The sequence below is a fragment of the Staurois parvus genome, unplaced genomic scaffold (genome assembly GCF_062004578.1).
Source record: "Staurois parvus isolate SC_StPar_1 unplaced genomic scaffold, SC_StPar_1.0 ptg000147l, whole genome shotgun sequence".
NCBI classification, from domain to species: Eukaryota; Metazoa; Chordata; class Amphibia; order Anura; family Ranidae; genus Staurois; species Staurois parvus.
The window spans coordinates 10,394,048-10,413,392 of NW_028317943.1; the positions used below are offsets into that span (position 1 = coordinate 10,394,048).

Genomic DNA, 19,345 nt, shown 5'->3' on the forward strand with positions numbered 1-19,345 from the left:
GTGCGCAAAATCACATATACATATGTAACTGCATTTCCGGGTAGGGAGCTGCCATTCGTGGCCTCAGCTGTCGATCACTGGGTCCTGGCTGGTAATTCACCGCCAGCGATCACCTTGTATCTTGGATGGGGGAGAGACCTATCTGTAAACAATACGGATCTCTCCCCTGTCAGCTCCTGCACACTGTTTTGTATGGCTCTGCATAGCAGAGCCATACAAAGCAGTGTGCTTACAGTGTAAAGCACACAGTGAAACAGCACACCGTTAACCCTTTGATCGCCCCAGATTTTAACCCCTTCCTGCCCAGTGTCATTAGTACAGTCAGTGCTTTTTATTAGCTAGCTATAACTTTCACATAAACCAATTAATTTACACGTATTGAGATTTTTTTTTTTTAGCAAATGTAGCAGAATGAATTTTGGCCTAAATTTATGATGAAATTTGATTTTTAAAATTTTTTTACGGGTCATGTTTCATAGAAAAAAATAAAAAATTATTTTCTCAAAAATAAAAAATGCAGAGGCGATCAAATACCACCAAAAAGCTCTATTTGTGAGGAAAAAAAGGACAATAAATTTAATTCGGGTGCAGCGTTGCATGATATGGCAATTGTCACTTAAAATAACACAGCACTGTTTTGCAAAAAATGGCCTGGTCAGGAAGGGGGGTAAATCCTCTGGAGGGCAAGTGGTAAAGCCAGCAAAGGCAAATTTATGAGGGTAAAGCAGATGCCACAGTGGCCACACAGAGGTTACAAATCAGGAAAGTCAGAAGTCTATAAGCATATATACCCTATGACTGCAGCATTTCTGCAATGGTTACCAAAACATTGATCCTACCTGCGCCGCCGTTGGTGGCTACAGCTGTTGATCATTGGGTCCCAGCCAGAGATTCCCTGCCGGGACCCAGCGAAACACTGATAGAGGAGAGGTCAGTATGTAAACAATACAGATCTCTCCCCTGTCAGCACCAGCATGCAGGTTTGTATTGCTCTGCATAGCAGAAAAATACAAAGCAGTGTGCTTACACAGTAAAACACACACACACACACACACAATGTGAAATACACACAGTTAACCTTTTGATCACCCCAGATGTTAAAATAAAGGCCCTATCAACAAAACAATATCAATATACCCCCAAATACCACCCTAAAACAAAAAATAAGGAAAATTGTGTAGCAAAAATAAAAGTTTGCTATGGATGAGACATCATCCAGTGACTGCTGACCTCAAATGAACAAAAAAAAAATTAAGACAAATAATCTCCTAATATTAAGTACAAAAAAAGGCATCACAGCTGTTGATTGCCCAAAAATCTAGCAAGCTGGATGACAGTACAGTTACCTAACTGATCCCTAAACTCTTCATGTGCAGTTTGCTAGCTTCCCCTACAAAAGCTTTCAAATCGCTGACACTGTGGGTGCCCTGTTCCCCCCAACTCCTTATAAAGAGGGGGCTGACTTAACTAAAAGTTCCAATCTTGGCCTTCTAAGCATGCCGATCATGGTTCAAAGACCATACAGTACATTATGGTTTAAACGTTCCCCTGGGCAAGTCTGCACATAGTATTGTCGGGATCACAAATTTCTAACTTGCAAGATTAGCCTCGAACCCATGGTAACAGCGAAACCCAAGCCTCATTCTTACTTGTAACATATTGAATCATTACTTTTTGAGTTCAGGTTCATTTGAACAGCTGTGAAAGACAGCAGAAGTGGTGAATGGGCATGTATTTTTCTGTGTGTTACATGGGTCTTGTGGACTTTAAGACTGTATTTTTTCCAAGGTCAGATTAATCATTTTTTCTGTTGACCTAAGTAATCAATTGTAATAAGAGCTAAAGCTCATGGAGCAAAAGAAGAACATCGCAAGGATAAACACAGGCTGGCATTTTCTTTTTGCACGAGAGCCTTTACTGCTTTATGAGCTCTTGAGGCACCAACCTGATACTTCTGGACATATGGGCTAGTATAAATGTAACTGTAAATTTATAAAAAAGGCTAACAGAAGGATATACCTCACCCATAAAAGGGAGATCTCAATGTGCTGGGGTAGGTCACCTGCTCACCATAAATTTAAGCTGTGGGGTCCTCCGAAGCCGGGGTCATGTTGGAAAAATAAACGTTGCAGACCAAGAGAGGCCACCTAGAAAGAGGCTTAAAGTAGAACCAACTGCCGTGTAACCAAACCAAAAACGTTATTGAAAACAAAATTAAGTAAAATTAGGCCAAGTGGCCAACAATCGTCCAATCACCATTAAAATAAGGTGATTGGAGGATTGTTGGCCACTTGGCCTAATTTTACTTAATTTTGTTCTCAATAAACATTAAGCCTCTTTCTAGGTGGCCTCTCCTAGTATGAATGTATGCAGTGGGTTAATATTCTGGCTGGCCTTCTTACTATAGGGATGCAAGCCCATGTGATGTTTTTTCATGTTTTATAAAATTACCATTGCCAGAACCCTTTCCTAGAATCAGATTTCTGGAACACAGCAGATGTTTTCATATTTGTTCATCTCTAGTTACAGCAAACAGTAATTTGATATGGTGTTTTCATTTGCAGTTCAGGAAAATGACTAGAAATGTTATGTGTTTGTAGGGAACTTTTCAAAATGAGTTCTCATTCCCTTCTGTATTTCAGAAAAATCATATGCATATACAAACAAAAGTTCAATATTCACTACTTCACTGCCTGTGCTAATTTTCAGCATCATAGCTGCATCATGCATTTTTCTAAGGCGAAGAAAGAGAAGCAGAGGAAAAACAGGTACATATACAGTACAGCATATTATAAAACGTTAGCGATGAACAGCATTTCCAGATATCAATTGTAGGAGACATTTTCAAAGGGTATATGTAATACTGCAATAAAAAATGTGGTGCATATAAGTAGAATGAGCATGATAAACAAACCAATTTTTTTTTAATCAGGAAAGTTTGCTAAATTTTAAAGCATATCTGCAGTTAAATTTTTTAAAAATTGCTGTAAACACCCCAAAAAGACGGTATTACAATTTTTTTATGTCACATAATATTTGAGCAGCTATTTATCAATTGCATATTTTCAGGAAAGAATACACTAAAATCAATTTTAGAGGGGCGCATGCGCGGAGGCTGAAGATGGCGATCACACATTAACACCGCTCCGCTTCACCATTCTCTTTTCCTGCTCCCCCCGGAGCAAACGATAGCTATTTGCAGCAGAGGAACACAAGTACCAGACTCAGTGTCATCTGCAGATCCCAATGGGTAAAATCAGGCACCAAAAATACCCTCTGTCGCCCGCCAAACATCAGCGGCCTACACATATGGATACATTTATATCCCGCACCGCATCCCTGGCCTCAAGTGATTACACTAACCCAGCGGCAGAGCCAGATGATCTGACAGGTAACACACCGCACTGCTTTATCTCCCTCTACCCCTGTCCCCTATCTTACTGCAGACATTCTGGATGATAGGTTACTTGATCTTCTGCAGAACTTATCTCATACAATTTCTGTGGCAGTGGGGAAAATAGCGCAAGAGCTTAGGGGGAGATGGCGCTGGTGGAAGAAAGAACAGATCATCTAGAAGCCAAATTTGATGACCTGGTGCAGTATGTGCATGTTCTAGAGGAAGACCACCATACTTTGAAGCAACAGATGTCTCAACTGCAATCCCTGCAAGAAGATTTGGAGAACAGGGAGAGAAAACAAAATCTCCGTATACTTGGCGTCCCTGAATTTATAGGGGATGCCAATCTGCAAGATTATTTACGTGGCTTATTCACCACTTTAGCTCCAGCAGTTTTGGAAATAGACTGGAGAATGGATAGAGCTCATCGTTCTCTCGCCCCAAAATCTCCATTGGTGGAGAGACCACGAGACATCATTGTCCAGTTCCATTGCTATGATAGTAAGGAGTCCCTGTTGAATTTTACACATAATACTGCATCGGTAGATTTCAGAGGGGAAAAAATTCAAATCTATAGCGATGTATCTCCCATCACATTATCTAAGAAGCATTTGCTTTGGCCGATTACCCTCCACCTCAAAAAATACAGCACTATATACAGATGGGGATTCCCTTTTCAAGTTGACCATAACTAAAGATGGAACTCAACATGTTATCAGGGATCTTCAGGAGGGAGAGGCGTTTCTGCGTAATCTTCGCCTGCCTCCCCTCCCTGATGAGGCCCTTAATGTTGCCTTTATCTAAGCCTAGAGTGACCAACACTCCTAGCAAGATGTGGACTACAGCAAAATCAAGGAACAGAACACGCCTACCGATTCCTCAGAGGTCTCCTGCTCCACGGATATCCTCTGCGACTTGATGACATCACTCACAAAGCAGCTGGTGATATCTAATGTCTATAGACATGATTTACCCGTTCTTTCTTTTCCTTTTTATATCCTTGCTAGGATATACCAGGCATCCTATTGGGATCTTTTCAGGTTCATTCTTGCTGATTATTTTTTATTTTGGAAGTGAGGCAGGAAGCTACTGCCCGGAACTCATTCTCCTTATGTCATCCGTAGAAATCTACAGCTACTGCTGTAGATGCCTGATTTACTCCAGTTACTCAGGCCTCCTCCATATTTTGGTTTATTTCTGCATGCGCAGATCTTTCTTTTTAGATTTAATTATCTTGTATTTGATGGTTTCTCTACAATACACTGAGTATGCACCTTTTAAGTCAGTGTTTTACTTGTTACACTTTGTTAGTACAGCATAGTCTATTTGTTATATTGCCCTGCATATGTCTACTTGATGTGCAAATTACTACAACATATCTTTACGAGTATATTCCTGTAATGTTAAAGGTTTGAATTCGATGAGGAAAAGGTGGATGGCCCCTAGGGAGTTTCGCCATTCTAAGGCTGATATTGTGCTTGTTCAAGAAACCCACTTTAAAAAAGGAAGCTCATTTAATTTTGCTCTCAAATATTATCCTATGACATACTCTTCTATGGATATCACAGGTAAAGCTGGTGTTGCTATTCCTATCAGGAAATTCTGCCTTATTCGAGTGTTGTCATCTATACTTAATGCCCAAGGCAGATTTATATTTCTGCAATGTCAATACAGCAGCACCTATATTACAGTTATAAATGTCTATGCCTCTAATGCCAATCAGTTAGGGTTTTTTAGAGACTCTGTTTCCCCCTGTTGTCATCTTCACATTCTTTCACGATTATTGGGGGAGATTTCAATTTATCTGTAGCTCCTACAAGAGACAGGAGGTGCTTTCTGGTTCAATCGTCCTTCAAAACATGTTTTGAAACAATCCAGTTCCTTTCGTCAATGGATTAGAGGACATAAGCTGTTTGATATTTGGAGAGTACAACATCCAAATACCAGGCAGTTTTCGTACTTTTCCCCGGTTCATCATATCTATACCAGACTAGATTACTTTTTACTATCATCCCCATTGCTTAAACAGACGGTTGACTCCGCTATTGTCACTAGCTTTTGGTCTGACCATTCTTTTTTTATTTACTTATCATTCAATCAAACTCACGCACGTGCCATTGGCATTTGAATGACACTCTATTGCGTCAGGCGGACGTCGCCACTTCTATTTCAACAGCTTTGCGTAAGTTTTTTTAACTCAATACTGGATCGGTGCCTAAGCCCTCAACTTTGTGGGAAGCTCAAAGCATTTATTAGAGGTTGTTTTATAATGGAAAGCTCCCATCCTAAGAAATCTTCACTCCATCAGAGAACCGATCTTATGCAACCATTGTCTCAGGCAGAAAAAAAGCTTGTAGCGTCGCCCACTACCTCTAAACTTCGGTTAGTTATACAACTTAAGGATCAACTTAAGGTACTTGAGACTAGTTCTGCAGCGAAGGAATTATTGTGATGAAGCAGAGGTTTTATCATTATGCTAATAAACCACATAGATTGTTAGTCAATACATTGAAGGCGCATTCGATTAATATGGCCCCTGAATTTTTGTTTCATACGGATGGCACTCCCACGTTTTGTCCTCAATAGATAGCCTAAGTTTTTGGTGACTTTTATCATAAGCTTTATAACTGTTTATTGCCAGACCAACACCCACTATTTAAAAAAGACTACTTTGATGCTTTCATTTCTGCTCTCCACCTTCCTAAACTTAAACAAGAAAACATACTTGTCTTGAAAGCCCCCATCACCATGGAGGAATTATGTGCAGTTGTTAAGGATTTGCTGACGCAGAAAGCGCCAGGTCTTGATGGGTTTTCTTATGCTTACTATAAGCAGTTTATTGCAGACTTAAGCCCCACCCTATTGGATTTATACTCTACCCTGCTGAGGGGGGAGGAGCCTCATCTGCACCTCCAACATTCCCGTATCACAGTCATTCCCAAGCCTGGTAAGAACTCAGCAGCCCCAGACAATTGTAGGCCCATAGCCTTATTGAATACGGATTATAAAAATTTTACGAAAATTCTAGCAAATCGTTGCTGCCCAAAATCATACACAACAACCAGGTTGTTCATTCTAGCAAGGCAAACAGGTGACAATACTAGACGCACAGTCAATTTAGTTGACATACTCAATGTTTCATGAGCCCTGGCCTTGCTGTTGAGTTTAGATGCTCAGAAGGCCTTTGACAGGCTGGGATGGCCCTATATGTTTGAATTATTATGACATGTGGGGGTACAGGGACCCTTTTTTAAAGCGGTGACAGCGTTATATTTGCGAACCACTGCACAAGTCAACCTTCCTTATGCCATGTCAGACACTTTCCCCATGTTTAACGGTACTAGACAGGAGTGCCCTTTGTCCCCGCTCCTATTTGTGTTATGTCTTGAGCCTTTGGCTGTAGCGATTAGGGCACACCCAGATATAACAGGAGTGACTGTGAGACGGAAGGAGTATAAGCTTTTACTATTTGCGAATGATGTATTATTGACGATTACCAAGCCTCACCTGTCTCTACCCGTCCTACACAAACTTTTACAAGCATTTAGTGATCTGTCAGGCTATAAAATAAACGCTTCAAAGATCAAAGCTATATCTCTTAATGTCCCATCCCAAGACCTCTTCTACTAAAAAATGACCCATATCATTGGTGTACCTCTTCTATTAAATATCTTGGTGCTCATATAACCTCAACTTATGCCCATTTAAATGAAGCTAACTTTCCTCCCTTGTTGCGAGAAATGTATGCCCTCTTAAACCAGTGGGACACTTATAATATTTCTTTTCTGGGCAGGGTGAATGTGCTGAAGATGTCGATTTTACCAAAGCTGCTCTACCTTGCAGCGAGCATTTCTTAGATTTATTTGGCATGCTAGGAGGCCCAGAATAGCAAATATGGTTTTAATTCCCAAAAAACAGAGGGAGTTTGGGGGTCCCAGATGTTATCAAATACTATCTGGCCACTGATTTAAGACAAATGCTGTCCTGATTTACTCAGATTCCTCATAACCGGAGGTCAGAGATAGAAATAAGCTACGGTATATATACCTGGTACATGCCTGTTCGTTATTATGCCCATCTACTTATGCATTTTCCTTACCCATTCTACCTCCTATGCTCAATTCTATGAAATTAACCCTTAAAATGTGTTCAGCTTGCGTGAAATCCCAGAAGTTGTTCTCTGCGTGCTCTCCTCTGTTAAATATTCTATACAACACAGAACTCCCAGATAGTTTATCTTATCCACAGATGAGTTCTTGGCCAGTTCAATCCTATTTTACGATCAATGTGGGTTCTGTATCCTCAGCTGTCTCCCTTTGGGATGCTCACAAAGCCACCATTAGGGGTCACCTGATTCAAATTGCTTCATCCAGGAAATATGCCAGAGAGAAGAGGATGCTGGAATGGACCTCTCAATTGGCAACAGTAGACACGACCTGGAAAGCCCGTCCGACTGTGGCCAATAAGAAAGCTTGAGATGCTGTGGCTGCTGAATTTGATCTTCTTTCAACTACACAGGCTGAGAAGGCTTTGCGATGGGCCGGACATAGGTTTTATACATGTGCCAAAAAACCAGGGTCAATGTTGACCAAGAAACTTAATTTGAATGGTTGCATGCATAAACCTGTTCAACTCCGAGTGATGTGCAGTGGCCTTACCTCGGATCCTGTGTAGATTACACACAGATTTGCAGATTTTTTTGTCCTCCCTTTACCAGAAACTGAATACCTTTGTTGCGGAACATGCTGATAGTTTTTTCGCTGAGCTGCTCCTACCCTCCTTATCCGATGCAGCAACGGATGTTCTGAACGTGGATATCTCCGAATCTGAACTCTACCAAGAAATCAAATCTTTGAAGGCCTCCAAGGCCGCAGGCCCAGATGGATTTTCTGGACTCTACTATAAAACATTTGCCACTGTTCTGGTTCCTCACTTGGCAGCCTTTTTCAATTATTTGAAGAAGGGTTCCCGGCTTTCTTTGGAACCTCTTCAGGCACATATTACTATGATCCCTAAGAAGTCTGGGGATGCCTTTGAACCGCAAGCTTTCAGACCGATCTTGCTGCTAAATGTCGACTTGAAGATTTTGGGAAAGGTTCTGAGCACCCGAATTAATAAGTATCAACTCTCACTTATCCACAGAGATCAGGTTGGTTTTGTTACGGGGCGACAAGCTGCTGATGACATACGTAAAGTCATTCATCTCATTCATATTTTACATCACCGCAGAATTCAATTATCCTCTGCGGGTTTCTATTATGCCTGGACATTTATAAGTCGTTCGATTTGCTTTCTTGGGAGTATTTGACATATACGCTGTCTAGATGGGGGTTTGGTGATGTATTCTTGGCATGGATCTCGGCTTTATATTCATCTCCCTCTGCCTCTGTCAAATATGCAGGCTTTTTTTCCTCATTTTCAGGGGCATGAGACTGATGCTCACTATAACCTGCTCTTTTTGTTCTCGCTATCGAACCTCTAGCTGCAGCCATTCGAAATCACCCAGATATTTCCGGTGTCCCCTATGCTGGCATTCAGTATAAGGCCAATTTTTATGCGGATGCTGCTCTATTGGTTTTAACTAATCCTCTCATCACTTTCCCCAATCTCCAGGTCATACTGGACCGATTTTCGGCTATATCTGGCCTTAGCATTAATTTGTCTAAAACCATGGTGTTGAATATTATGCTCTCTGCCGACCTGGTTGAACGGTTGCAGACACAATTTCCTTAATGTTGAGCATCCCATTCCCTGGCTTATCTTGGTGTTACACTGACTACCTCCTACTCTGCCTTATTTTCGGCTAATTATTACCCCTTATTGCAATCTGTGACTTCCCTGCTTCATTCCTAGCAGTTTCCTTCTTTATCATGGATTGGCCGGATACATGCTGTCAAGATGACTATCTTGCTGAAGATCCTGTACACTCTCCCTATTCAGGTCCCTGCGTTCTTTCTTGGTCTATTGCAAAGCTGGATTCTTTGTTTTATTTGAGCTCATAAGCATCCCAGAGTGTCTAGATCCACTCTGTATACCCATAGACTACAGGGAGGTTTGGGAGTCCCACATGTTTCATGCATTATGCCACAACGGATATCCCGTTATGGGTACTCTTGGAATTACCCAACTGTGCTCCGCTTTCCTTAACTACATTGCTTTGGCTCCCGTCTAAGTTGCGCCCTCCGGACCTGAGCCCCATCATGCTTTGCAGTCTACGAACCTGGGATTCTGTTAAATATTCAGGTAATTTGATATAATTTTTTCTACCTTTTGCCGATTACGCATAATCCTCTATTTCCACCAGGCTTAGAACATCCCCCTTCTTTCTCTTGGTGGACGCTCATTCATTTCCATCATGGGAGTCTCTTCGAGATACACGGGGGTCCGGCTGCGGGAATATTACCGTTATTTGCAATTGCGCCACTGAGTTATGTCCTTCCATCGTACCTCCACATATCCTTACCGCAAAACACCCTTTGAACATGTTTATCAACATTCCTCAGGGTCCCCTGGTCTCATTTCTGTAATTTATGCCTCTCTTAACAGTAGGTCCTCCTCACCACCCCTGTCTTATGTCTCTCAATGGGAGCGAGATCTAGCTTTCTTGATTGCGGCAGAGGAGTGGCATAAGGCCTGGAAGATGGTGGCGAAATGTTCCTTCAATACCGTCACTCTTGAGGCAGCCTACAAAGCTCTCCTGCAATAGTACTCGGTCCCGGCTCGGACTGCTCACTTTAATCCAATTGGCGGAGATAGGTGTTTCCAGAACTGTGGTCTACATGGGGACAGCCTGCATATCTAGTGGTCATGCCCACGATTGATATGCTTCTGGTCTAGGGTTTTTGGTTTTCTGCAAACGTTATTTCATATTACAGTCCGTAAGGATGCAAGAGTGGCCCTCCTGCATTGTCCAATTCTGGGTCTGTCTAGGTCTCAGCAGAAATTGGCATCCTACCTATTCATTTCAGCCAAACGTGCTATAGCTCAAGCTTGGAGAACCGCTCCAGTTGTCTTCCAGGGGGTGAAGACCTGGATGAATGCTATGATGATCAATGAACAGATGTCTAGCATTCTTCAAGATTCTCATCCTAGATTCCGTAAGGTTTGAGAGCCTTGGATACATTATTCCCTGTTGTCCTTGCCTCCTACTAGTCATGACCTCTTGTAGTCATTGCCTGTGCTGACCCTGGATCCGTGACTCTTCCAGTCTTCCTTTCTTCCTTGTTCTCTCCCTGAATTTTTCTCCCTTCCTTATTTCTTTCTATGCTCCTATACTTTCTTCTTTTTATCAATTTGGGCTAATTTCCCATTTGTTCTGAGCTGATACTTCTCTGTAGGGGTTTTTCCTCTTTGTTTTGTTTCAGTAAAATGATGGACTGCTGCTGCTACTGTTTGGTTCGGCTTTTTGCAGTCCCCCTTGGTGTCATTGGATGTTCCGTTATTTGGCTAATACACCCTGCTGATTTGTATCTGTTTATGTATGCTTTCGTTCCGCTCTGCCCCTGCATGGGCGTATCATGAGGCTGTGGTATTCCAAAAACAAAAACTTCTTTAATAAAAATATTGAAATAGAAGTTCAACTCGAACATTAGGTGTTTGCTGAACACATGACCATCACAGGCATTTGGCGGGCTGCGCTTTAGCAGTGCATTATGATTGGTCAAAGCATTGCACCTGAATCTTTTTATTAATTTCTTTTTTCAACAGCAGCAGCAAACATATTGAGGGCATAATTGCTGTTTTTCTGTTCTTCCTTCTGCATCACCATTTATTTTTTTTTTGGCTTTATTAATTTGTTTACATTTATTTATTTACTGCTGTGGCAAAAAAAATATTTGCTGTAGCCCTTATTTTGTGTGTGTGTGTGTGTGTGTGTGTGTATTTATAAAACGGTTTATAGTGCACCCAAGCACCAACATCCCATCCCATACTCAAAAATAAAAAGGTATAAAAATCCCCATCATGTCCGAAAAGCAAAGAAGGAGAGGAATACACTCACGGTCAGCTAAGGGGTGTAAAGCAGCCTCTGTGTCCACAGAGCTTGTGCTTTTTTTTTTTTTTTTTGGTGCTGGCCGTGTTATTGAGCCACAACATGCACAAAAGGTGGTGGAGTGGATAACTAAGCCATCCTCATCCTCTGTCACTTAGGCACATACTAGCTTGCCTTCCACTACCCCACCATCATGCACGGAGGAGTTACCGAAATTATTTAATCATAGTGTCAGTTACATGCTGCTGGAGGATGTGCAGCAATTTGAATGATTCCCAAGTTGAAGAAGGGAGTGATGTGAGCCTAGAGAGAAGGGGTGCCAATGAAGGAAAACAAATTGGCAGTCATGTTCCCCCAGCTGCAGCACACTGCCAAGTTGGCTTCAGTGACAAGGAGGGAGGGGATGATGAAGTCACTGACTGTACTTGGGTGACTGAAGAGAACAGAGGAGGAACATTAAGCAGAGGCACAACTCTAACTAGACAGGATGTCCACCCTATGACATCACACAACAGAGCTCCACAGTTGCTGACTTCTAAAAGTTCTATGGTTTGGGATTTTTTCATCACATGTGCAGCAGACTGCAGCATTGCTGTTTTCAGTCTCTGTCTGAAGCGGATCAAGCATTGCCAAAACACCAGTCACTTAGGCACCACATGCTTGACAAGGCATATAACAACCTGCCATGCAGCCTGAAAGACCCGCATCCTAAAAAAGTGCAGACTTCTCCTTTGTCCTCATCTGGGATCTCTACCCCTACCATAAAACCTCAAGTCTCCTCAACAGCCTCCACTGAGAGCAGTGATGCTATAGCAATGGTTACCACAGGTCCTTGCACCCAATCTGCTAGCAGTACACCACCTGTTGATTTCACCAAATTTCGCTATCCCAGTTGTTGATCAGTTGTAAAAAAAAAAAATACTGTCCCACCCATCCACATGCTCAGCATCTAAATGCTAGCTTGGCCAATCCAATTTGCTAGCATTACAACTGCTGCCTTTCCATCTGGTGGACTCTGCCCCCTTTGGTGAATTTACGGAATGTGCTGTACCACAGCAGCAGGCTCTGAAAATACATTTATTTTCATGTAAGGTCATTCCAGCACTGTACCATCACGTGGAAGGCAACATTTTGACCTTGTTGGACATGGCGGTCATTAGCAAGGTTCACATTAATGCTGAGGCGTAATCCAGCAGGCATGGTCAGGGACATTACATATCCTTCACAGCGCACTGCTGGCAGCCGGGAATGATGCAGGACAGGGTTCAGTGCTGGAGCTTGTCCGCCACGACGCTTCCAAAAAGCTTTTGGTGATTCTGTCACATCTGTCTACTCCACCCCCTCTCTTCCTCTATGGCCTCTTCTGCTTTATTGTCCTTTGAACCAGTAGTGCTCCGTAAGCGTTCAAGGGGCTACACAAGCAGTCAGGCTATAAGATGCCATGTGGTGCTTCAGCTGGTCTTACTAGGGGACAGAAGACACACCGGGCCAGAGAATCTGTCAGCCCTGCAGGGTCAGGCTCAGAGTTGGTTGACGCCACTGCAGCTTGAGCAAGGAATGGTTTTATGCAACCATGACATCAACCTTCTCTCCGTCCTCCAATAGGGATGCTTCACACATGTTCCATGCTTGGCATACATCTTGAATTTGGTGGTGCAGCATTTCTTGAAGAGGTACCCAGGCTTACAAGATCTTCTAAGGCAGGCCAGAAAAGTATGTGGCCATTTCTGGTGGTCATACATGGCCAGTGTTTGACTGGCTGACATTCAACAGGAATTTAACCTGCCCACCAACCGACTCATTTGTGACATGCACACTAAGTGAAATTCAACATTGACAGTGCTGCAGGGCCGGACATGCAGCAGATGGCCATCAATGAGTACTTGTGTAAATATGGCACAAGGACAGGTTCAGGAGAACTTGGCTTCTTTTCGCCACACCAGTGGATACTGATAGAAGGATGCATGCACTGTCCTGTCACCATTTGAGGAAGCCACAAGGATGGTGAGCCATGACAATGCATGCATCAGTGACACTATCCCTCTAGTCTTCTTGCTGAAGCACACGCTGCATAGAATCATGGACGTTGAGGCAGAACAGCGGGAGGAAGAGGAGGACTTCTTTTCCTCTCAAGGCTCCCTTTATGCAGATACCATTCCTGTGGGGTCGCAGAACAAACAGGAGGAGGACTGTGGCAGCATAGAAGTTGAGGATAACATACGGTAGTCTTCAAGGGATAGTTTTTAGTCCCTAGAAACCCAGCCAGGAGTAGTACTTGGCTGGGAGAAGGTAGTTCCTGACAGTGTCATCCTCAGTGACCCAGAGGACTCAGAATCTCATGTCTCCTCAAACTTACACTGCATGGTCTCCGTGATTCTGCAAAGCTTGCGAAAGGACCCGAAGATTTGTAGTATCAAGGAGAGGGATCAGTACTGGTTGGCAACCTTTCTTGATCCATGTTACAAGGGTAAAGTTGCGGAGCTCATCCTGCTTTCACAGAGGGAGCAGAGAATGAAACATCTTGAGGACGCCTTAAAGAAAAATTTGTAACACCTTTCCAGACACTGGGAGGTTACCATTTCCTGGAAAACGTGTTTTTGGGGCTTCATTTGTTCAAAGGAAGAGTGGTAGAGAAGGCAGTCAGCTGACAGATGCCTTTTAAACAATCCTTTAGCCCTCAGTGCCCAGGGCTGTTAGGTTTAAGCACCCATTGGCAGCGTCTGCATCATATGGTGCAGGATTATCTAGGGGCAAGAGCAGACTTGAGGATGGATCACTGGCCAGAATTTGCTCAATATACCATCGAGCTACTTGCCTGTCCTGCATCCAGTGTGCTTTCTGAATGGACATGCAGTGCTGCTGGAGGTTTGTTGACAGATAAAAGAATGCATCTGTCCACAGACTCTGTTGATCCAGGACTGATTCATTTTGATAAATGTCAGCCGGTCAACAGCAGCTATCAATCCCCTGATGCTGATGTAACTGATTAGATTTGTTAGGGAACTGGGATCCATTGAAGACTGCCTATGCTGCCTATCCTATTCCTGAATCCTGATTTTTCTAGCTTTTAATAATGTTGTTGGTTTATGGCACTACCAACATCCAAGGCCTAATTTTTCAGCACGTCTTTGACAGGTACATCTAATTTCAACTTTTTAAAATTTTTCTCTGATTGTTAACAATCTTTAACTGTGGGGCCCATTTCTGCACCCAGCAAGAGTAACCGTGAGGGATTACAGTGTTCAGGCACCACCAACACCCAAGGCCCAATTGTTATGCACCTGTTTGACCGGTGCATGTGATAAAAAAATGTTTACAGTTTCTTAATTTTTTAACAGCAGGGCCCATTCCTGCGCCTGGCAAGAGTAACTGTGAGGGGTTATATTGTTCAGGCACCACCTACACTCAAGGCCCAATTTTTCCGCACCTGTTCCACAGGTGCATATAATTCAAATTTTTAGACCAGGGTCCAATCTTGCAGTCGTTAAGAATAACTCTGAAAGGGTTACAGTGTGAAGGCACCACCAACTGTGCACCCGCCAAACACCCCACAATGCACTGCACTCTCACAGTGCACAGTCCCCACCACACACTATATAAGAAAGACGAGAAAATACTTTCCCCGAAAAAAAAAAAAGAAGAATACAAAAAAAAAATATAAACAAAATACATTTAAAAAAAAGGCCTGGTAGGACTTTTAAGGGAAACCCCACCTGCAAAAAATGGGGGGGGAAAAAAGCGTGGGGTCCCCCCTGAATTCCTACCAGACCCTTGATCTGAGCACAGGCCTGGCAGGCCAAGAAAGGGGAGGACGACCGAGCACCCCCCCTCCCTGTACTCTACTAGGCCACGTGCCCTCGGCATAGGGATGGTGTCTCCATGCCGATGGGGACAAGAGCCTCTTCCCCACAACCCTTGCAGTTGTGGGGGTCTGTGGGCAGGGGGGCTTATCAGCATCGGGGTACCACTTTAAATAAGGTGGCACCCTGATGCTGCCCCCCCCTTGTGAATGAGCAAGGGGTACCCCTACCCATTCATTAAAGGGTTAAAATTGTGAAAAAATAAAGCGACCAGATTTTTGATGAGTCCTTTATTTGAAAAAAAAAGCCCCCCAAAAAATGGTTCCAGCATTGTAATCCATCGTCAATCACTGTGTTCAAGGGTCTGGTAGGAATTCAGGGGGGACCCACGCTTCCCCCCCCCCCCCATTTTTGGGAGTGGGATTCTCCTTAAAAGTCCTGGCTGAACACCGTGATTGACTATGGACTGCAATGCTGGAACCATTTTTTAGTCCTAACAGGCCTAAAGGATCTGGTGTGGTTTTTAGGGGGAACCCCACACACTTTTTTCCCCCAATTTTGGGAGGTTGGGTTCCCCTTAAGGGCCTGGTAAGGCTTTTAGGGGGAACTGCACACACTTTTATTTTTAATTTCCTACTATAGGGGTCCCTTCTAACCTTCCTACCAGACCTAAAGGGTCTGCTATAGATTCGGTGGGACAAACATTGTATTTTTTGTGTGTTTTTTTTTTTTTCTTTTTATTGTCATTCCTGCTGCAGCAGGTTCCATACATTGTACAAATGTGCAACTTTGCATGTAGTTTAAAGGGACCCCCCCCCGCATGATATTTAAAGACATTTTTTTTTATATACTTTAAGCAATGAAAAATGACTTCCCCTTTTCAAAAATGGTACTTTTTGTAGAAAAATGTTTTCACTGATTCATGTCGTTCAGGGCAGTGCCCGAGTCCCCATACCCCTTATATGGCCAATAACTTGCATATAAGCCCTCAAAATGGGCACTTTTGAATTTACAAGTTCGAGTCCCATAGACTTGCATTATGTTCGAAGTTGGTGGTCATACTTTTGTTAGGTTTGAATGTTCAACGGAGAACCGAACAAAGGGGTGTTTGGCTCATCACTATTACAGATTATCACTTTAGAGACATAGGGGAACAACAAAGAGAAAAAGTCAAACCATACACCTTCAGTCACACAATCATTTGTTTTATGTGACAATAATTGTTTGGGCTTTCCTATGTGAAGGGCAACTGAAGGTGTATGATTTGACTTTTTTTTGTTTGTTTTTTTTTTTTTGTTCCCATATGTGTTCTAGGCAGGGCCAGAAAGTACCATGTAAAGCTGTTGATTTTGATACAAAACATTCTTGAATGTACAAATATATAGTTGTGCATGTACATTAAATCTTTATTTTTATTTTTTTACCTTTATGATGGCAGATTGAAGATCCAAAGTATGCGTCTAAGTTCTGATGAAGAGGTTCCTGTGAAATGCGTTGACGTAACACAGTTCTGTTAGGGTGCAGATTCATTAAAATTCACTGGATATGGGTTTTTGATTTTAATCATGCATTATGAGTTGAATGTATCTAGCTTTTCAATGTCTTTTGTATAATAATTAATTTTTAGATTGTACATATATATCTATCTGTATGATATTAGGATTATACCTCCAAGGCATTATATTAGAGTTATTTTTAAATTTCACTACTTCCTTTTTGGCTGATTGTAGCAGTTGCATTACCCTGGTGCTGAACTTCCAGACCTAATCTTGGATCTATATACTGTATATGTATGTATGTGTGTGTGTGTATGTGCATGTGTGTGTGTGTGTGTGTGTGTGTGTATGTGTGTATATATATATATATATATATATATATATATATATATATATGTGTGTGTGAGAGACCCAAGCAGGACAGGGATTAGGGGCTAGCCTTCTACCCACTGATTATGGCCCATGGAGAGAGCAGATCATTTTCTAATGACGGACAACAACATGATGAATACTGAGAGCGAGGCTTGGCGTAATTCTCTGCATAAAGACGATAACTCTTCACTTCTGGAATGGATGGAAAAGTGTAATATTAATTTTGTACAGGTGAATGGTCAGAGGAAATATGGTGGCCCTCATGCAGACTGGGTTGGAGAAGCTCCTCAACTTGGGACAGAAATATTTATCAATAATCTCCCTCAAGAAATCTATGAAGATAAATTAATTTCACTTTTTCAGACTGTTGGAATATTGTATGAGTTTTGTCTTATGATGGACAGACTATATGAGTGAAAGCAAACACCAGAAAGACAGCATGTGTAATAGACTTTGTGTATTCAGGGTGTGGGCTTATTGCCAGTCTGTCTGGAGTGGCTCCCTGACTAATCATTGTCCGAATGCCTGGCTGTTGATTAGCTTAATGTTAATTAGATCACTGTTAGCTGTTGGCTATACTGTTTACCATTTGCATTGTTTAGGATAATATAATGAAGCTTTTATCTAATCAGTGTGGCATGTTTATCCCAAAGTGTAATATTTGTTTTACTGTTCATGTGGGGACTGCCCCTATTTCTAAAGTATAAAAAAAATTGGGTTCCTGTTCAGTAAAGTAGGTCCAGTTTGTGCATCTAAGCTAATGGCGTCTAGTCTTGGGTACAATGCCCAGCTATAATACCTTGTTCCTGTGTCCCAGCGGTGAGGAAGCAGTTCTCTGACGGAATCACCCAATTGAGGCGGCGTTCTGTCACAATAAATATATATATATATATATATATATATACATACAGGTGAAATGCGAAAAATTAGAATATTGTGCAAAAGTTCATTTATTTCAGTAATGCAACTTAAAAGGTGAAACTAATATATGAGATAGACTCATTACATGCAAAGCAAGATAGTTCAAGCCGTGATTTGTCATAATTGTGATGATTATGGCTTACAGCTCATGAAAACCCCAAATCCACAATCTCAGAAAATTAGAATATTGTGAAAATGTGCAATATTCTAGGCTCAAAGTGTCCCACTCTAATCAGCTAATTAAGCCATAACACCTGCAAAGGGTTCCTGAGCCTTTACATGGTCTCTCAGTCTGGTTCAGTAGGAATCACAATCATGGGAAAGACTGCTGACCTGACAGTTGTGCAGAAAACCATCATTGACACCCTCCATAAGGAGGGAAAGCCTCAAAAGGTAATTGCAAAAGAAGTTGGATGTTCCCAAAGTGCTGTATCAAAGCACATTAATAGAAAGTTATGTGGAAGGGAAAAGTGTGGAAGAAAAAGGTGCACAAGCAGCAGGGATGACCGCAACCTGGATAGGATTGTCAGGAAAAGGCCATTCAAAAGTGTTGGGGACTTTCACAAGGAGTGGACTGAGGCTGGAGTCAGTGCATCAAGAGCCACCACACACAGACGGATCCTGGACATGGGCTTCAAATGTCGTATTTCTCTTGTCAAGCCGCTCCTGAAAAACAAACGTCAGAAGCGTCTTACCTGGGCTAAAGAAAAACAGACCTGGTCTGTTGCTCAGTGGTCCAAAGTCCTCTTTTCTGATGAGAGCAACTTTTGCATCTCATTTGGGAACCAAGGACCCAGAGTATGGAGGAAGAATGGAGAGGCACACACTGCAAGATGCTTGAAGTCCAGTGTGAAGTTTCCACAGTCTGTGTTGATTTGGGGAGCCATGTCATCTGCTGGTGTTGGTCCATTGTGCTTCATTAAGTCCAGGGTCACCGCAGCCGTCTACCAGGAGATTTTGGAACACTTCATGCTTCCTTCCGCAGACGAGCTTTATGGGGATGCTGACTTCATTTTCCAACAGGACTTGGCACCTGCCCACACTGCCAAAAGCACCAAAACCTGGTTCAATGACCGTGGGATTACTGTGCTTGATTGGCCAGCAAACTCACCTGACCTGAACCCAATAGAGAATCGATGGGGCATTGCCAAGAGAAAGATGAGAGACATGAGACCGAACAATGCAGAAGAGCTGAAGGCCGCTATTGAAGCATCCTGGTCTTCCATAACACCTCAACAGTGCCACAGGCTGATAGCTTCCATGCCACGCCACATTGAGGCAGTAATTGCTGCAAAAGGGGCCCAAACCAAGTACTGAGTACATATGCATGCTTATACTTTTCAGAGGTCCGATATTGTTCTATGTACAA

At 42.5% G+C, this 19,345-nt stretch overlaps 1 protein-coding gene across 2 annotated transcripts in view; it reads left to right on the forward strand.

Annotated features, from left to right (window-relative positions):
* The window catches only part of LOC149464754 (V-set domain-containing T-cell activation inhibitor 1-like), a 74,644-nt gene extending 57,752 nt beyond the window's left edge, over window positions 1–16,892 (forward strand). For both annotated transcript variants that reach the window (XM_089674197.1, XM_089674198.1), the window contains 2 exons: window positions 2,643–2,768; window positions 16,626–16,892. In XM_089674197.1, coding sequence (XP_089530323.1) covers window positions 2,643–2,768; window positions 16,626–16,630 — 131 coding nt within the window. In that variant the 3' untranslated portion in view covers window positions 16,631–16,892. The remainder of the gene's footprint in view (window positions 1–2,642; window positions 2,769–16,625) is intronic.
* Window positions 16,893–19,345: the final 2,453 nt, after the last annotated feature.